The sequence below is a fragment of the Brachyhypopomus gauderio genome, chromosome 7 (genome assembly GCF_052324685.1).
Source record: "Brachyhypopomus gauderio isolate BG-103 chromosome 7, BGAUD_0.2, whole genome shotgun sequence".
Classification (NCBI taxonomy): domain Eukaryota; kingdom Metazoa; phylum Chordata; class Actinopteri; order Gymnotiformes; family Hypopomidae; genus Brachyhypopomus; species Brachyhypopomus gauderio.
Window position 1 is genome coordinate 16,124,205 of NC_135217.1, and position 19,225 is coordinate 16,143,429.

Consider the following 19,225-nt stretch of genomic DNA (forward strand, 5'->3'; position numbering starts at 1 on the left):
AGCTCCCGAGGGACAGTGAATTTGTTCACCCAAACTCCTCAAATTAGTCCCAAATTACCAGGGTTCCCACGCGATTCAGGTTGTTGCAATTACGACAGAGACAGGGTCAGAATAGAAATGTTTATTATCAAAAAGGCTTCAATTATATCTATATCTTTCTTTTAATCTGTTAAGAGATGGTTGGACCCAAACACACACCGACCCACTCACACATTGGGTATGGTCAAGCACATAATCAACACAAAGACTACAGAATAAAAAAATAACTCAAACAGGCATGGAGGGGCTTACCAGAGGGATGACTGTCGCCACCAAGGTGGTTCAACAAACCCACAGGTAAGATGCGTTGACTTCACACCCCAGTGACCCTACACTACCTTACGGGTGAACTCAGCCAAACAATTGCTGATGGCCGGGCAGAATGGCGTAGGCCAGCCAGAACGTGTGTCTGGCAGTATCAGCGCCCTGAATTTAAAGTCCATCGCTACGTGGGGAAAACAACGCCATGTGATGACGCAACCAATGACGCAACGTGACTGCAGCACCTGTAGTGGCGCCGAAGCACCACTACACATAGCCTAATATGGGTGCACTTGTTAACTTTTCTCTAAGGAGTTAAAAGGCCTGGGAACACTCTGGTGTCCAAGCGGACTGAAACAACTGGTTGGCTTTGGTTAGGCTGCTCTCTCTAAGGCAGGTATTGACCACATCATGGAGAGGTCCTGCAATCTGGGAAAACTTCTCAATAAACCTCCTGTAATAGCTACAGAAATCTAAAAAAGACCTGAGCTCTTTTACAGTACTGGAAATGGGCAAACCCTTTACTGCATTTATTTTGTCTGGATCAGTGCCCCTCAGCTGATACTCTGTGACCCAAAAATCTGACTTCGGACTGGAGAAAGTGACATTTCTCAACTTTAACTTTGAGACCAGTGTTTTTTAGCTTTTTAAGAACTGTCTCCAGTCTCTGCAGGTGTTCCTCGAAGGTTTGGGAAAACACAAGGAGGTAATCGAGGTAAACTAAAACTATTTGAAACACAAGGTCACTCATTGTTGCTTGCATTAGACGTTGAAAGGTGGCTGGTGCATTGCATAATCCAAAAGGCATCTGCAGGTATTCATATAGGCCAAAAGGAGTTTTGAAAACCGTTTTGTGCCCATCTTTCTCGTGGACTGCAACCTGGTGGTAGCCACTTGCAAGGTCAATACTGGACAAGAACTTCGCATTGCACAGAGCATCAAGACTTTCATCTATGCGTGGCAGTGTAAATGCATCACGTTTTGTCTTTGAATTCAGCTTTCTGTAATCTACACATAGTCTTAGACTGCCATCAGGTTTTCGGACTAGGACAATTGGCGAAGCATAAGAGCTGGCACTCTCCTGAATCACACCCTTTCTTAACCCATCTGTGCAGTTAGAACACACACACACACACACACACACACACACACACACACACACACACTAGTGATTACTAGGGGGCTGTGGATCACACATGCCCAGAGCGGTGGGCAGCCCTAGCCCTAGCCCGGGGAGCAGTTGGGGTTAGGTGCTTTGCTCAAGGGCACCTCAGTCATGGCCTCAGGTCTGGGAATTGACCCTCCGGTCACAAGACCAGTTCCCTACCACTAGGCCATGACTGCCCCTGGCCATGACTGCCCCTTCTTCTTGCTGCTCTGGAGTGCCCCCTAGATGTAGCCGATCAAACAGGGTCTGTTGGTCTCTGTTGGGCCCTTTACTGCCCATCTGATTAACAGTAACTTCCTCATGGTTAGCTGCTATGCGCTGGAACTGAACTTCATAAGGGTCACTTTCTAAGCACTGACAGGGAGTAAGAACACCTAACTTGGCTTTAACTGGGAGCCAGACTTCATCTTGTGAGAAGTTGATTACTTGGACTGGAAAATTGTGACTATTGGCAGAAATTACAGTGGGCACAACAATCACTCCACCAGGCAGTGGGGTGTTGCCTGGTTCTAATGCCAGAGTGGAGGGGTGATTACAATGTCTCTTAGGGCCCCTAAGGTAAACTGTGGAGACTGATCGAGCAGGCAGGTGACATTTATCTTTTTGCGCCACACGTGCCATGGCTGTCTTTGCTACCATTTCTGTTTCCTGTACATGCTGAAAGGCCTCTCTCCAATATGAATCCAGCTCTCCTCCTAAAGCTGCATCAAACTCTGCTAGTATCAGCTCTTTACATCGTTTAGCAATGTTCATTCCAATAATACCAGGTGGGGATGAATCAAGTTCTTTGTTGTCTATGGTGCTGTCATCTGTTGTTATCAAAAATCCACATTCTGGAATGGTTATTCCCATGACTTCAATATCGAGTTCTACATAACCTACACTCACAGAAATATTTAACCCTAACTCTAAAGATTTATGTAATTTTATTACATGACAAATTCCCATTTACTTTTTTTAGATAATTTTAACACAAACCTATCAAATAAACCTTACATGATACATATTCATTAGTGTAATAAAGCCTATTTATTTCAAATGCATAATCCTCAGGTTTATGTATTTACTATTATTAAAGTATAATTAAATTAAATGAATAATAATATGTGTATTTATTTCAAATACATAAAGTATATTGTTTGAATTGCATAATTATCAGGATACCTATACAAAATAAATGACATTTATTTCTTTGAATTACATGTCATTTATGATTATGTAATAAACCAAATTAATCAAAATGCATCAAATTTATGCAATTTTTTTCCATTTAGTACAATCTTAATGATGCATAAGAACAATCAGACCACCTTGTTGATTCAACAGCTTTATTAACTTTAGAACTTCACATTAAACAATCTACAGAAAAGTTGCTTCAGATGTAAATTTTTTTTAAGACAACCAGATACATAATTAGGGAAACAATGAAGACAAATTGAAATGAAGAATACATTCTAGTGATCCCCCCCACCACACACACACACACACACACACACACACAAACAAATGAAGAATACAAGCACTACAACACTGCCAGCTAACACACTTCAGAAACACTAAAAGAAAACAAGACAAAACAGGTATTTCCCTGATACACCCTTCAAGAAATAAGGAATCATTTAAAACACAAGATCCTCTGACTTAACCCCTACCTGATTTGTCTTTTTTTTAAGAACATTAACAATACTGCCAGTCAAATCACCGGAGCAATTTTATTTTTAGTGCCAGTACTTTCGGGGAAAGCTTGTCTGAGTCCAGATCCATAAGGATTTTCTGGTAAACCTCAAATGTATGCTTCATGCTTTTAGGGTAACTTAAGTTGATTGCATAGATCAGCCCATATAGCATCATACACGCATGGCTGACACTCGGCAGGTTGTGGAGAACTTCCACGCCTTCCAGCACAACACAAACATCAGTAAAGCGTCCATTGCCTGGACCATCAGGACCATGACCCTCTGCTCGAACAGTGTAGATGCCCATGGTCTTCTCGGCAACCTCTGCCTTAGCCTCTCTGGATTCAATGTCCTGGAACAGAAAGAACAGGATGATGAGCTGTGTGACCCTAACCTGGACCACCAAAATCTAAGCAGCTCATCCTTAGGCCAATTGAATGTTAATTTGAAGAGATTTCTTTAAAGCACTGTATATATGCGTTCATGAGAATGAGATGGATGCATGATCAAGGCAACAATGACCTTAAGACTGTAATGTATTGACCAGGCAGGCAAGGATCCAAATGCGGAGAATCACAGCTTTTATTATAGAGTGAGTATACAGCACTTAAACAGATGTGAAACTCTACTCAGAGAACAAAGCACAGGGGTGCTACGAACGAGGTCAGGACGGTCCAGGGTCACGCCGGGAAGACAGAGGCCAGAAAGTACAGTAGGGCTAAGCAGAGGATGAGGTCTAGGAGAGCAGAGGTAAGAACATGGAGAGACAATCGCTTGAATAGAACGCTCGGTATGTGGCATGGCAACAATACTTCGCAACCCGGAAGTGTGACGTGGATGGTTAAATAGTCGTGAAATGGGTGGGGAAATGAGTAGCAGGTGAATCAAAAGTTCAGGACAGGTCATGTGCTGTTTCTAACAACGACCTTTGATCACCTCCTAAAAGCCTGGGAAAAAAAAGGAAAAGTCATAAGGATGCATTTTGTGTTTTTGTTAACATGAGATTATATACAGACTTCTCTCAAATTGTGAACTTTTCAATCAAGATGACAACAATTAAAAACTCTGACAATTATCCTTTACAGTAGTAGTCTTGTTCTCACGTGTTTAAGGGTTGATCCACCACCGAGGGTAAGGCCTTGTGCTTTTTTAAGACGCAGGGATTTCCGGGGAGACTGCAGAGCCTGCTCTTTTCCCAATAACGCCTTTGACCTGCCAGAAAACAAAATGCAGTTAACAAAACACCAACTAAAAATACATCTAACAATACAGAACCAGGAACCCCCCTTTATTCAAAGATCAGCGATGTAAATACGTAGCCAGCAGCTGCAAGTGCCAAATAAGAAACTGTTCTTTGGTGCAGGGAAAACGAATTCAAGAAAAGGAGGCAAACTTCTCCAACCACCTCACCCTCTCTTCTACCGTCTTCCTTCTCTACTCACCTCTTCACCCTCCTAAGCTCTTGTAGGTGTAAGGTTTATTCTCCTTCCTACTCTCATCACTGGAATAATAGACTTGATGAACAAGCTCCACTACTTCCTGACAGGAAGACCTTTATTTCCTGCATATACTATTAGTTTAAGTGATTACCATACTTTCTGGACTATAGAGCGCACCTCAATATAAGCCGCACCTACAAAGTTTTTTAAAAATGGAAAATTTATAAGCCACACCGGGCTAATAGCCGCATATATCTACTGAACTGATTACATTTAACTGAAATGATCAGTTTCTGAACGGTGCCTGTAGCATTTCACGTGTGACAGATTCGGCTTTTAGCCGGTATTGTGCCGAATTCCGACTCACCTCGTTTATCCGCATAAAGACGCTACAGATTATATTGTTGATTTACATTTCTATGCATAAATAAGAGTTAGACTTTAATTATCCATCACAGCAAATGGCACGCCATTATCTATGTCCAAAGCCACACTGGCTCAAGGGTGTTAATTATTTTAAATAAAAAACACACTGGCTATACCGAAGTTCACTTCTGACCACGACTTCGCAGTATTACAGCAGTATTATGTCTAAATATCTAGTTAGGACAACACTAATGCGCTCAATGAATTAAGTTGTGAGCACGAAGGTTGGAGGGAGGACGATAAAGAAGAGAAAGAACCAACCTTTCCCTAACCTTCCCTTGTCTCTCCCTTTACTCCTCCACTGTTGGAAACACCCCCCTTCTAGTCAATATTCAGCCCCAAGAGTAAAAATAATTCATGCTCCAACTACACTGCTTTATGACTTACCTCTTGACATCTGGCTTTGGCTTTACTGACTGCCTCAGATCCTCAGCTGCCTTTTCACAGAGAAAAACACTAATTATCCCATTGTTTCTCTCCATGAACAGCAATGCTAAACATACTACAAGGAAGACAGGAATGACATATTTATAAATTACATTGTAGAAGGAAAAAAATTGAGAATAACCAATTCAGACCAATTTTTTTTTTTTAATCCCATGCAAAATTGTTTAAAGTTACACTGGTGGGAGAGGAGTGAGTATGAGAGAAAGATACAGAGACAGTAGGGGACAACAGTGAAAAGAGCAGGATGGAGAGAAGAGAGACTGAGAGGAGAGTAGATGAAGACAAAGTATGAGAGAGAGACAGTGTGAAATGGACAATAGCTAATCAGGCTTGTATTGGTTATAGTTTCAGTTAACATGTCCACGTACTTGCCATATGTTCAAAGACGACAAGAAGGCTTCCTTCTGTGTGATGTTCTCAAGGCGCTGGAGTTCATAGGCAGATAGTCCACAACATGCATCCTAGTGATCCCCCCCACCACACACACACACACACACACAAACATTAGAATCCAGCTTATTTGAAAGGCATTTCTTACTTAACACTTCCAAATCATGCTGCTGGCTCATAAGAAATATGAAGTGCCTGTGTCCTCACCTTGTTGTTTTGGTGAGAATTGTCATCTTTTGCATAGTGAAGGCGTTTCGATTTAGGTGCCCCAACCCGCCCCACTGTATCCTCGGGTTCCTCTGGACCAAGTGGATTTACTTCCTACAAAGCGACAACACTACCACCACTTTCCTTTCGGGAATTTCTCATTCTAAACAAATAACCCATTGAACTTAATGATAATGTCACACTCGAGGGAGGAGGCACGACGAGTGAAGACGGTGCAACACTGAACGTTTATTGACAGACTTCGACGTGTAAGCTCCGAGCGGAGCATGGGCACAACACACATACACTCACACTGGCACGAAACTTTAGACAAAGACGAGCACAAGACACTGTGCGAACGCACATTTTATAGGTGGTGAACACAGACCCTCATGATCTCGAGACAAGGCACAGGTGCGACTACGAACACGCTCACAAACAACCCACACACACGGAACTACATACATGGACATAACGACACGCAGACAACGTAGCGGCACGCCCACAGGGAAGGGTCCGGAGCTGTCACCGTAACAGATAAACTATTGGTGGTCAAGGTCAATGTGTTCTCATGTCTATCCCATTCTCATGAACGGCACGTTATCAGGCACATCTGGATGGAAATTACATCTGGCACAAAAGACAGTAGGCTGACATACCACGTATTCTTTTACCAGTGTGCCCAGGTCTTCATTCAGGTAGATGCTCAGACAGCTGAGCACACAATCACGCCTCACATTGATGTCTTCATTCTGGGAAAACAAACAAACACATATGATTCATACTTGTCAGTGTAAAGAGACTCAATAAAACACAGGTGCTGAGGCTAACAAAGTCACTGACACTTCCCTAGTTGACCACCCCATCACCTTGTTTTACCCCACTCAAGCTCTCAAAGGTCTAAGCCCATTTAGTAAACAGTAATTTTGAAAGTGCTATAAAAACCTTTGAAACATTTAACATATGTGCTTTCATACACAGCGTATAACCATATGCTTATCATAATAGCCCCCCCAAAAAACAAACAAACAAAAAAAACCATACATTATCCATTTGGGCCATTATGGTGGTGATCTTTCTTCCTGCTGCTCCACCTTTGGCATTGAAAAGCTTGATAAAATTGTCTGTCAGACGGTCCAGTTCTCCAAGGAATTTGGAGGTCAGAGGTACAGTTGTCAGTCGTATAAACTCCAAGTTGATCTGTAAAAGACAACACAGACAGGGTACAAATGTTAACAGTTCGTAAAGAAGATCATTGACAGACCAAGTCACTACACTTCAGATTCACACTTACCTCACTGACATCAAAGAGTGCTGGCCATCTGTTATGGAACTCTGGAATCGCAGGCTCCTGGAGAACCTCCTGCCTCCTGAGCGAGAAGGTATGCTGCATCATCTTCTTGATCTCAGCTTCATCCTTTTTCTTCTTTTTTACCTCTGTCAGTAGAGCCACACGTTCTGCCTCCATATTCTCTCTTGTTTCACCTCTGGGTATGTTTGGACAGAAATTTACTTCTGCCTTCCTAGGCTTCTTGATGTTGGCCGCTGGCTTCTCTTGGCCTTTCTGTTTATTCTTCAGAGAGTTGACTGCAACCTCAGGATGTCCAGCTCGGCTGAGAAGAAAAATAAATTTTATTTGTACATTAAATGAATCTAAGAATCTGTTGGACTGACATGTAATATCTTGCACCGGCACAAATGTTGCATAGCAAAATACTTGGTGCTTCAGATGGGAACAAAATAGAGCCCATTAACTAAAACATACCTGAGCTTTGATCTGAAGTTCATCATCTTTATTTTCAAGTAGTGCTTCCAACCACAGTAGCCACTGCGAGTGCCTTTCTCCAGTAGACATGGGTGGGACTGTATCAGGGCCTTGGCCACTTCTTCTAGTTGCTCATCCTTTGGATATGCTGTATACTTCATTATTTCTTCAGCTAGGCCCTCAAGAATATCAGAACGTGTTTTTGGGGTAAGAGACAGCAAACTTCCATGTGCATTGAACTCATTATTTCCAGAGTGAAGTATCATCTCGGCACAGTATGAGAAACGAGGAACAACAAAGACTTTGGGCCAAGAACAGGACCGGGTCCCGGGTGATGACAAGATGATGGTGTCATTGCTGCTGTAGGAGTCTGAATCATTTACTCCATGTGATGATGAGCTGACACTGGAAGGAGTACCAGGGGTTGTGGGGCTGGTATCTCTTGTGAGTGGATTAGAGCTAGCTGTGTCAGAAGGCATGAACACAACTTTCACAGTAGCTTTATCTTCAAGTTCTGAAGCTGATGAGAGGTTCATGAACTGATCATCCATTTCTCTGTCTCTGTACTGAAGTCTGAATGGCTCAGTTACTTGGAAGAAAGTCTTTATTTGAAGAGCGAATTCCTCCACAGTGTTTGGTATTCCAGATTCAATGATGAGTTTTCTTGCGTCATCTTCACCTCCAAAGAGGACTCTGAAAGTTACTCGTCCTGCCATCTTGCTTTGCTAATCTAAGGTAGAGACCCAAAGTGGTTTAAATACTTAACCACCCAAGCAGAAACAGGAGGCAGTATTAGCCTATAACTGATGAGTTAATAAATACAGAATATTAATAAAGGGAGAACAGCTGGTAGAGAGAGGATGGAGTAGGAGAAAGGAGAGAAGGTTAACAGAAGAATTTATGAGAGAGGTGGCTTGTAGGGAGACGAATACTAGAGCAAGGTGGGTAATAGAATGGTTTGTAAAGAGAAAAGTCGAGTGAGAATGGCAAAATAAGTGGTCAGTTGAGAGGAGACTAGAACAGCTGGGAGGAGGGTAAGAGAGGTTAGTAGTGAGAAGGCTAGAGGAAACTTGGAGAGTGAGCAGGATGGGAGAGAAGTTAGGCAAAAAGTGGAAGCCAAAAAAGGTCACTAGTGAAGAGTCAACCCTCCACTTTCTTCTATCCTACCCACCAACTCTCCATTACAGAAGAATTTTCACAGCACTGTAGCATATGAAAAACATACCTTTGATGACGATGTGTCTCTTCAGGGTCACCATACGTCTGGATCCGACTGTGTAGGCCACAAGTGGGTAGCAGTCTTTTAGCTCCTCAAACTGAACAAGGGCAACCTTTCTATCTGGTGACACTGTCAACTGAAAGGCCCTGAAATGATCTTGATACCATGCAAAATATAAACGAACTATGAAGCTCAACTCATCTCCTACTATACACATTTGTAGAATCTCTGCAAATTCAGGTTCAAATTCACGTTTAACGAGCAGGAAAGCGGCATCACGAAAAAAGGCGCAAACTTACGCGCGCGTCTGTAAAACACTCCAACAAAGTGATTTGTACTCATGACTAAGTTTGCGAAGCACATTGACCCCCCGAAGAAATAAATGTTTTAATTGAATGAAACACGGAAATGCCATTTTTTGGATTCACACCACAGAATTGCATTAAAATGTAATGAGTTTGCACCTACCAAGTTCTCAAGTTCACATTTAAATAAGCAGACAGCACCTAACTTATTACAAAATGAATATGCTAAATGTTGTGGACAAAGAGAATGCTTTCCGGCTTGCTTTGCAACTGATATAACTAGTAATTTTAACCGGCATGAAAACCAATTGCAATGGGTTAATTTAATCCAGTATCAAACTGTATTACCTATCTAGCTATGTCGCTTACCTGTGATGCTAGCATGTGCTGGTATTGTCTAGTCCAGCAACATACATACATCCACACACACACACTCTAGATAAAAGATAAAACTGCTTAAAATAATCAAGAACTATACAAATACATTTATATTGATGTGATGTGATATAAACTGCATGATTAGGACACATTTGAAAGTAATAAAACATAGGATGTCTCGGATTGCTTATCGTCGCATGGATGACTGCTACCCAAATGAACCTGACTGCTGGAGACCCGCGGGAAAGCAGTACATTTTATTTCTCATAACTTCAATGAAAACCAGTCACATAAATTTTATATAACAGAATCTTGTTTGTTTTACAACTGTAATTATTTAAACTGTTTAGGTATAAATTACCTATTACATTCAATATATTTTAGAATTGATTAGATTATGTAGATATAATTAATTTTAAGGCATAAATATAAAAAATATGAGTTTTTAAATAAAATCAAATAGATGTAAATGCATAAAACTTAACTCTGCCATTAATCATTTCTGTGAGTGTAGGTAGGGCAATGGGAGCTTGTTAGCAGCTGTGATTTTAAGCCATTTAGATGTACAGTGCATGTCTTTGTCTTCTCCATGGAGGTGGTCTCTGAAAAAGCTTTCTTTTAAGGTACTCACATTGCTTCCTGAGGCAAAAAGGCACTTCAGGGGGACATTGTCAATGTGTATGTCTACTATAGGGCATTTTCCTACTGCATTTTGAAAAAAACGCTCTTTTGTTAATGTCTGAGGTGAGCCTCTAGATTTACCTCGCATTGCTTGGCTCATAGCAACCGAGAGCCCTTGTTTCCCTGCACAGCAGAAACAGGCTGAGTGTTAGACTGACTGGGGGCTCTGCATGCGGGGCAATGTCTGGCCATGTGTCCTACACCCTCACATCTGAGGCAGATGGGCTGGCCATCTTCTGTGTATCTGGGTATGACTTTTGGCTTATTACTCAAATTCACTGCATTTGGCTTCGCTTTATGGGTGGTCAGTTTACGTACAGCACTTGTTAATTCTCCAATGGCTTTGCCTTGTTGAGCTATTATTTTGACAACTTCCTGGAGTGTTGTGTCTAAATCATTTTCTGGGTTGCTGGGGGACTGAACATTCTCTGTAGGTCTGCCAGGGCTCTCGCCTACCAGATGCTTACTTCTTGCCACATTTGAACCTCTAGGTCGGTCCTCTAGGCTCCACATGATGGCTTCTTCACGTAAGTCAAAAAGACTGATCTGTGGCTTCTCTCTGATGAGTCGACGGAGCTCGAGGGTGGAATCACGCACGCCTTCAATAAACTGATCCCGGCAGGGGTGCAATTACTTACTTTCTGAGGTGTATGCAAACATACTATCGGCGCCCCCCGAACGAAAGTTTTTGACGGGGGGTGGCAAACGTAAGATGGACACAAATTAAGTATTATATCTCATCGATTTGGCGCCCCCTCTAGTGCAGCGCCCCTATGCGTCGCATACGCTGCATGCCCCCTTTTTGCGCCACTGGATCCCGGATCGAGAGCTGTAGGTCAGCAACTACACCTGTAGTGCATGTAAGTAATCTCTCAGATCTTCTCCATCTAACTGACGCTGTGCATAGAATGCATGCAACAACTGTGGTGTGGTGCGTTTCTCTCTAAATGCCTCACACAAATATGAAAGCAGGTCACTGGGTTTAACGGATTGTCCATGCATACGTAATTTAATTTAAATTTTTATTTAAATTTAAATTTTGTTCATGTTCTCTTAGATCCCTTAGACTGATAGCTCGCTTAACCTCTTCAATAAATTCATCTACAGAGTGAGCATCATTACCTGGGTCACCACTAAATGGCACAATCAGTTTCTCCCTGGGCACATACACAATGGATCTAGTTTGTACATCACCTAATGAAGCAATGCTTGACATTACAGCGTCATGTTTTTTACATGTAATTATTTAGTTCAATAATTTGTGACTGCAACTGTATTAGCTGATTACCACTATTACCACTCTCATATGGAGGTGTAGCAGAATGCCCATCTGCTTGGCTGGTTCCAGGCATTGACATGCCCAGCCTTTCCTCATTGTCTGACATTTTGTGAAGTCTCTTTTGGAGTCACACAGTCTCTCGAAGTCTATAGATGTCTCTTGGCCTTGTCTTTTAGAGTCGATGTGTGGCTCACACCTGGCAATGGCAATAAAAAAAACAACAAATCAAACTGGAAACCCCACTCCTGGTACCAAAAAGGGCTGGTGGATGTGTTAAAATTAATGTGGGGCTTTTATTTCCCGACTGATCCCAAAAGGAAACAGCATTAACTTTGTTTGATTTGGATACTTAAATTAACAACTATAAAATTAACAAGTACTTCAGGAAAAAAAGAAAGACAACAGTAGTGGACTGTTCATTCAAAAAATTACAGACGGCCTCTTTAACGGAAGGACACACTCCAGTGGACAGTCTTATCTCCCCTCTAAATCAAACAAAGATACATCTATATCAATAAAACTCATTTTTACATTGTTACCACATAAACACGACACAAAAATTTAATAATAAATATAGCCGCAAGCGGCGATTGGCGGGTTCACACACGAATAGGCACTTTGGCCTCAATAGGCAAAAGGAAGCCCAAAAGGTCCTTTAGAAGCTGTTTGGGTTTGGCCAGTGTGTACTCTACAGATAGTGTGTGATGACATCTGCTTGTGTCAGAAAGGGAGAGGCAGAAATAGCACATCTGGCTAGGGCTGCATCTATGTGAACAATATAAGAAGGCGTGCATGTGTCTATACATGATTGGGCCTGTATATTACCGACAGAGAGAGATTGAGGGAGCCAGAGACTATGCTTTGTTAATTCACTTCTTGCACACCTAACATGACTGCCCGTGTATTCAAAGTATGAATGTAGTCTGCAAAGCCTGGCATTACATGACTGCCATGACTGACATAACTGATATGACTGGCATGACTGGAATGACATCACTGGCATGACGAACAAAAGTAACATGACTGATATGACTGACATAACTGGCATGACAGGAATGATTTGACTGACATGACTTATATGACTAACATGACTGGACTGACATGACTGATATGACTGGACTGAAATGATTGGCATGACATGACTTACATGACTGGCATGACTGACATGACTGATATAACTGACATGACTGGACTGATATGACAGGCATGACTGGACTGACATCACTGGCATGACTGACATATACTATACATATACTATAGATATGCTTACAAACTATACATACATTTAGGTAGAAGTGTGTGTGTGTGTGTGTGTGTGTGTGTGTGTGTGTGTGGTAGTGTATGTACTCAAACTATGACAACATATACTAATACATACATACATACATAAGTATACATAGAAACTATACATACATATAGGTATAAAGGTGTGTGTGTCTGTTTCTTTGTGTGAGAGAGAGACAAAAAAGAAGCCAAATATCAGTTTGTATGAGCATGTGTTAGTCACTGAGATATGGGTGGGTATGGCTAGGGAAGTGTCATTGTGAATGCTATAGGAAGGCCTGCTTGCGCCTGTATGTGTGTGCCTAGTTAAAAGGTTTTTATGTTTATCTAGTTTTTATACTGTATTATTTCTTAACATCTTATATTCACGGGTGGTTACATACCTTGTGCTATGTTCTTTTAATTTGATTGTATTCCTATGTACAGCACTTTGGCACGGCCTTGGCTGGTTATAAAGTGCTATATAAATAAAGTTGAGTTGAGACTTAAACAGTGTTTCTGAGCATAACTTAGTGCTATAGTGCAACTTTTGAAGAATGAATTGAAAACTCATATTTTGTTTGGAAACAGTGTTTTAACAAGCTGTTTTATCATGTTTGCAATGTTACACATGCATTTCCAAGCAAGTAGTAAGTCTTGCATTTAGGCGTTCAAAACAGCGTTTGCTGGCCGTGTAAGCACCCTAAACAGTGTTTCTGAGCATAACTTACTGCTACACTGTAAAAAAAAAAAAAGATGTAAAAAAACGGTAACATGTCCGGCAGCAAAAGTTGCCAAACAGTTACCATAAAATTACAGTAAAATACCACACATAATTCAACAATGAATTACTGTAAAATTACAGATTGTCCCTGTATTTATTCTTTGTATTTTCACAGCCAAATTTGAGTAAAATTACAAATTTTCGTTGTAAGAAAACACAGCTAGAATGTTAAAATAACAGCATAATTAGGTTACTTACAGATCTTTTAAAGTAAAATAACAAAAATATATATTCAAATTAACATAATTTACTGTCATTTAAATCTTATAAAAATGTGTCAACAGAGGTAATCTGTCAATATATGTTCATATCCTATAAACTTACAGTGGATAATTTACAGTGTTAAATGTTGGTTGATCAACCCACAAACTCTTACAATGTACTGCTTATCAATGAGATTTCAACATTAAAATCATTGGATTCTGCTTTTTAAATACAGAAAAATAATGTAAAATTATATAGCTTTAACCATATATAAAAGTCTATAGTTAGTGTGTTCATGTTACGGTTACAGTCCCGGACCCTTCCCTGTGGGCGTGCCGCTACGTTGTCTGCGTGTTGTTATGTCCATGTATGGATTTCCGTGGGTGTGGGTTGTCTGTGAGCATGTTCGTAGTATCACCTGTGCCTTGTCTCGAGATCACGAGGGTACGTATTAATCACCTATTTAATGTGTGTTCGCGCAGTGTCTTGTGCTTGTCTTTGTCTAAAGTTTTGTGTCAGCGTGAGTGTGGTTGTGTTCTGCTCGCGCTCCACCCGGAGCTTTCACGTCAGAGTCCAATAAACGTTCCATGTTCACCGTGACCGTCGTGGTGCTTGTCTCCTCATTCCACGCGTCACAGTTCAAAGATCTATGCTTTCATTTCATGTGATAATATTCACAGACAACAACTATATACCATAAAAATAAACAATATCATGTTAAGATAAACCAAAAATGTTGTAGTTTCAAAGGTTATGTGTTTAATTTAACATCCAATGGTCCAATAAATATGCTACTCTTTCCTATTAATTTATGGTGCTTGGTGTCACGGTGAGGGGGCCGAGTCGCCACTGGAGGGCGCATGTCCCAGCCAGCAGCCGATCCCAGCACACACCCCGAGCATGCAACCACTCCCACCATCCCGTTCTCCTGAGTATTAACACCTGTGCACGATTATGTTTCTCTTTTTTAAGCCCGCAGGTCGTTTGGTCCAGTGCTGCACATTGCCCCGCTGGAAGCCACACTGGACCTCCCTCGATGTTCGTTTGCAAGCTACATACGTCCTTTGTTTTGCTTATTGCCTGTTTTTTGTTGTCTGTTTTCATTGCCATTTACATGGAGAATAAACTCCCTTCGCTGCAACCTGTGCCTCCGGCTGCCTCTGTCCCGACGCCCCCGGCTGCCTCTGTCCCGACGCCCCCGGCTGCCTCTGTCCCGACGCCCCTGGCGTCACAGAATGTGCAGCCTGGAGCAGCCAAAGGCGAGGGAGCTTCCCCCCTGGAGATTCTCGCTCACCAAGGAGTGGTGCTTGGTAAGCAACAACAGGAGCTCCGTGCATTAAATGGTAATATAGTTAACATCACTTCAAATTAGATTATGATTAATTATTAATTATGATTAATTAGAATTAGATTATGTGAATTTCAGTCACATGACATCTATTGTAATTAATGTATTATATTTTAATGTGATACATGATATTATAAATATCATAACTATCAATTCTCAACCAATTTTCAAAATCCAGCTATCATTTTAAAGGTATATTTCAGCTCTGTCTAGATATGTGATTCTTTTTAAGCTTGGGGCTGTTTGAAAATTTTGTCATCATACCTAATTTGTGTTTCCGCTTCTATCATGACTCTGAAGAACACACCCACAGCTCATTAGGGGTGTATTCAACTAAGGATTTTCATAGTCGAATCTGATTCGTCAGCTTTTCCCTTTAGTCGACTAATAGTCTAATCTGGTTTATTTTTATTTTTTTTTATTTAGAGCACCTTAAACGGGATCCCGTTCTCATTCAGGACTTTTTTCCTCTTCAAAGTAAAAACCTAAAACACTTAGATAAATGAATAAACACGGTAGGTTGGCTTTATTCAGCTTTTATTTATTTACTTATTTATTTTTTAATGAAACTGTGACGCTGGGCGGCGGCAGACGGACGAGACACAGAGTCCTTGTTGTCACAGACCTCACTTTTATTTTAAGTACAGATATTGCGCAATAAGCGCACAAGTAACAAACACGGCACACAACGTGCAGACTTAGACAACGAAGAGCACAGGACACTGCGCGAGCGCACATTAAATAGACAAACCACATTAGCCCCACGTGATTACGAGACAAGTCACGGGTGAGACTTATTAATCACACGACATAACCCCAACCATGGATATCCACTGACGCAGACAAAGCACGTGGACTACGTATACACACGCCCAAAAGGGAGTAAGGATGTGTAGTAAGGAAGATGCCTATTGTTAATGCGCAAACATCATTTAAAAATATTTATTAACAGAAATTAGGATTATTTTATTTGACAAAAGGCTATATATAACGAAAACAAAGACATTTCATGTAACAACTAATGCTTAGCTGTATCCTTGGGCACCCCCATGCAGTTAGAATGGTACATTCGACTATGACGTTCATAGTCAACTATGGGGTATAGTCTATTGCAGGTCACCCCTACAGCTCATACTAACTGAACATAGCCCTAACTGAAAATAAAAATCTATCTATCTATCTAGATTTGTGTTAGATGCATTTGATAGAAGCATTTGTGTTTCTGCTTCTATCATGACTCTGAAGAACACACCCACAGCTCATACTAACTGAACATACCCTAACTCAGTGGTTCTCAAACTTTTTCTATCATTCCCCACCTCAGAAGAAGGTGACATTCCACGCCCCACGAACGGATGGCGAAGGTAATTTGTTGACCGGGAGAGTGGCGAACGTAATTTGTAGACGGGGGTGGCGAACGTGATTTGTTGACGGGGGGCGAACGTTTTAAACTTCCGGGGCTTATGAAAACCGAACAGGCATTAAAACGACTGGTTTAAAGCACGCGTATGTCATTTTCAAGGTCCATTTCAATATTTCTCAGCACGTTAAACTTAAGTTAAATATTTATACATATACTCGAAATGATTAGAAATAATTCGCTTTTTTATCACATTATTTAAAGCCTTACGGCTGACATCATAAGATATTAGTAGTTCTTCTAATGCTCCATCTACGCTGTTGCAGCTAATCGACACTCATGAGAAAGTGTTTGCAAAAGGAATTGGCACACTTAAGGGGATAAAGGCCAGAATTGAACTGGTCAATAATGTGTGTCCCAAATTCCACAAGGCTCGCCCGGCGCCATATGCACTTCGTCCAAGGGTGGAGGCCAGGGCTCTCAAGTTTTGGATTCATGCCAGAGTGTGAGAGTTGTTGACGGGGGGGTGGCGAACGTTAATTGTTGAGCGGGGGGGTTGTATACGTTGTATATCGCGATCGATCGCCAGTGGAGGGCAACATAGATATGGATCGGAGGTAAATAAACTAGATTTTTTTCTCGCCGTGTGAAATCGGAGGTGTGGTGTGTGAAGACGGTCAAATGCGTGTGTCACACGCTCAATGCGTGAGACTTGAGAGCCCTGGTGGAGGCAGAACTTCGGAGTCTGGTGGAATCCGGGATATTGACGAAAGTAGACTGGAGTGAGTGGGCTACACCAATTGTCCCAGTGACGAAAAAGGAGAGCACTGATAGTATCCGTATATGTGGAGATTTTAGGGTGAGCATCAACCCGGTGCTCCGTACTGTGCAGTACCCACTGCCCCGTGTTGAGGACATCTTTGCATCCCTAGCATGTGGGGGAGAAGTTCTCTAAGATTGACTTGACCCAAGCCTATCTACAGATGGAGGTGGAGGAAGCAAACAGGCAATTCCTAACCATAAATACTCACAAGGGATTGTTTCAGTATAATAGGCTTGTGTTTGGTGTCACATCAGCCCCTGCAATCAGGAAAAGGGCAATGGACTCTTCTTCAGGATATACCAGGTACACAATAGAGGGTTTTCCATCCACCGAGTTTTTGCGCATTTTGAAAATGCGCATGAAAAAAGCTGGATGGAAAAAGTCCAAAATTCAAAAAAAGCCCCAAATATCGCAAAAACTGGATGGAAAAGGGTTTTTCGCATAAACGATGACGTATCATGCCTCAAGTCATGTGGTTCTGTACATGATTGCGATGTAAAGATGGCAAATGCATACAAAAACAGAGCAAAAATTGAATTTAACTTCTCCATGTATAGAAAAGAAAAAGAAAAAAATGTTTCAAAACCTCAACGTGCAAAAATGCGTAACTGCCAGATGGATGTAAAAACCACTATTGTTTGGCGTCCTCTCACGTGATCTACAGTTTATTCGCATAACTGTAATGAATGGAAACAAGGCTTAATTCTTTTTTTTTTCCTGCCGAAACTTGGAAATTGCGCATTATTTTTTCGAAAGGTTTGGATGGAAACCCAGCTACTGTTACCTTGATGATATCATCGTGACAGGACAGAATGATGATGAAAATCTGGAGAACCTCAGCAAAGTCCTTACCAGGCTGAATGAGTATGGCCTTCGTGCGACGAAAAGTAAATGTGAGTTCTTCAAAGATGAAATCTCCTACTGTGGACACATAAATGATAAACGGGGTTTGCATAAGTCACTGGAGAAAGTTGAAGCCATACTGCATGCTCCAAGACCAGAGACCGTGTCACAGCTTAGGTCATATCTAGGTCTTGTGAATTATCACAAATTTCTTCCAAACTTAGCCATGACGCTGCATCCGCTACATATGTTGCTGCAATCCGGGACTAAATGGAAGTGGACTGACGAATGTGATGGAGCATTCCAGGAAACAAAAAGACTGGTAACTTCTGACAACCTTCTTACTCACTATGATCTGACACGGCCCATTAGGCTGGCCTGTGACGCTAGCCCTTATGGAATCGGTTGCGTTCTGTCACATATAGTGAAGGATGGAAGTGAGCGCCCCATAGCTTTTGCCTCTAGGTCTCTGACTAAGGCAGAACAAAATTATGCACAGATCGACCGAGAGGCCCTTAGTCTTGTGTGGGGCATTAAAAAGTTTCATCATTACCTCTATGGCCAACAGTTTACACTTATTATAGACCACCAGCCACTCGTATCTATCTTTAGTCCTCGAAAGGGAATTCCAATGATGTCCGCGACCCGTTTACAGCGTTGGGCACTTTTCTTGGGTGCTCATTCATATGACATTGAATTTAGGCGAACGAAACAGCACAGTAACACGGATGGATTGTCACGCCTGCCATTGTTGACAACAGCAGGGGGGAATATCTCTCCAGACCCAGCGGAGGTGTTTCAGGCAACAGTGATTGATCAACTGCCTGTGACTAATGCTGAAATACAGAGACAGACCAGAAATGATCCAACACTGTCTAAGGTATATGAACTAACAGTGCGTGGATGGCCAACACATGGTG

General features: G+C 41.6%; 1 protein-coding gene across 1 annotated transcript; it reads right to left on the reverse strand.

Annotated features, from left to right (window-relative positions):
- Positions 1-2,788: 2,788 nt before the first annotated feature.
- On the reverse strand, positions 2,789-8,534 carry LOC143519749 (uncharacterized). Its single transcript, XM_077013498.1, has 9 exons — positions 7,819-8,534; positions 7,348-7,666; positions 7,098-7,253; positions 6,713-6,805; positions 6,054-6,167; positions 5,825-5,917; positions 5,397-5,446; positions 4,248-4,356; positions 2,789-3,496 (listed from the first exon to the last, which is right to left on the reverse strand). The coding sequence occupies exons 1-9, from the start codon at positions 8,532-8,534 to the stop codon at positions 3,167-3,169; spliced, it is 1,980 nt and encodes a 659-aa protein (XP_076869613.1). The 3' UTR covers positions 2,789-3,166.
- Between the last annotated feature and the right edge of the window lie 10,691 nt (positions 8,535-19,225).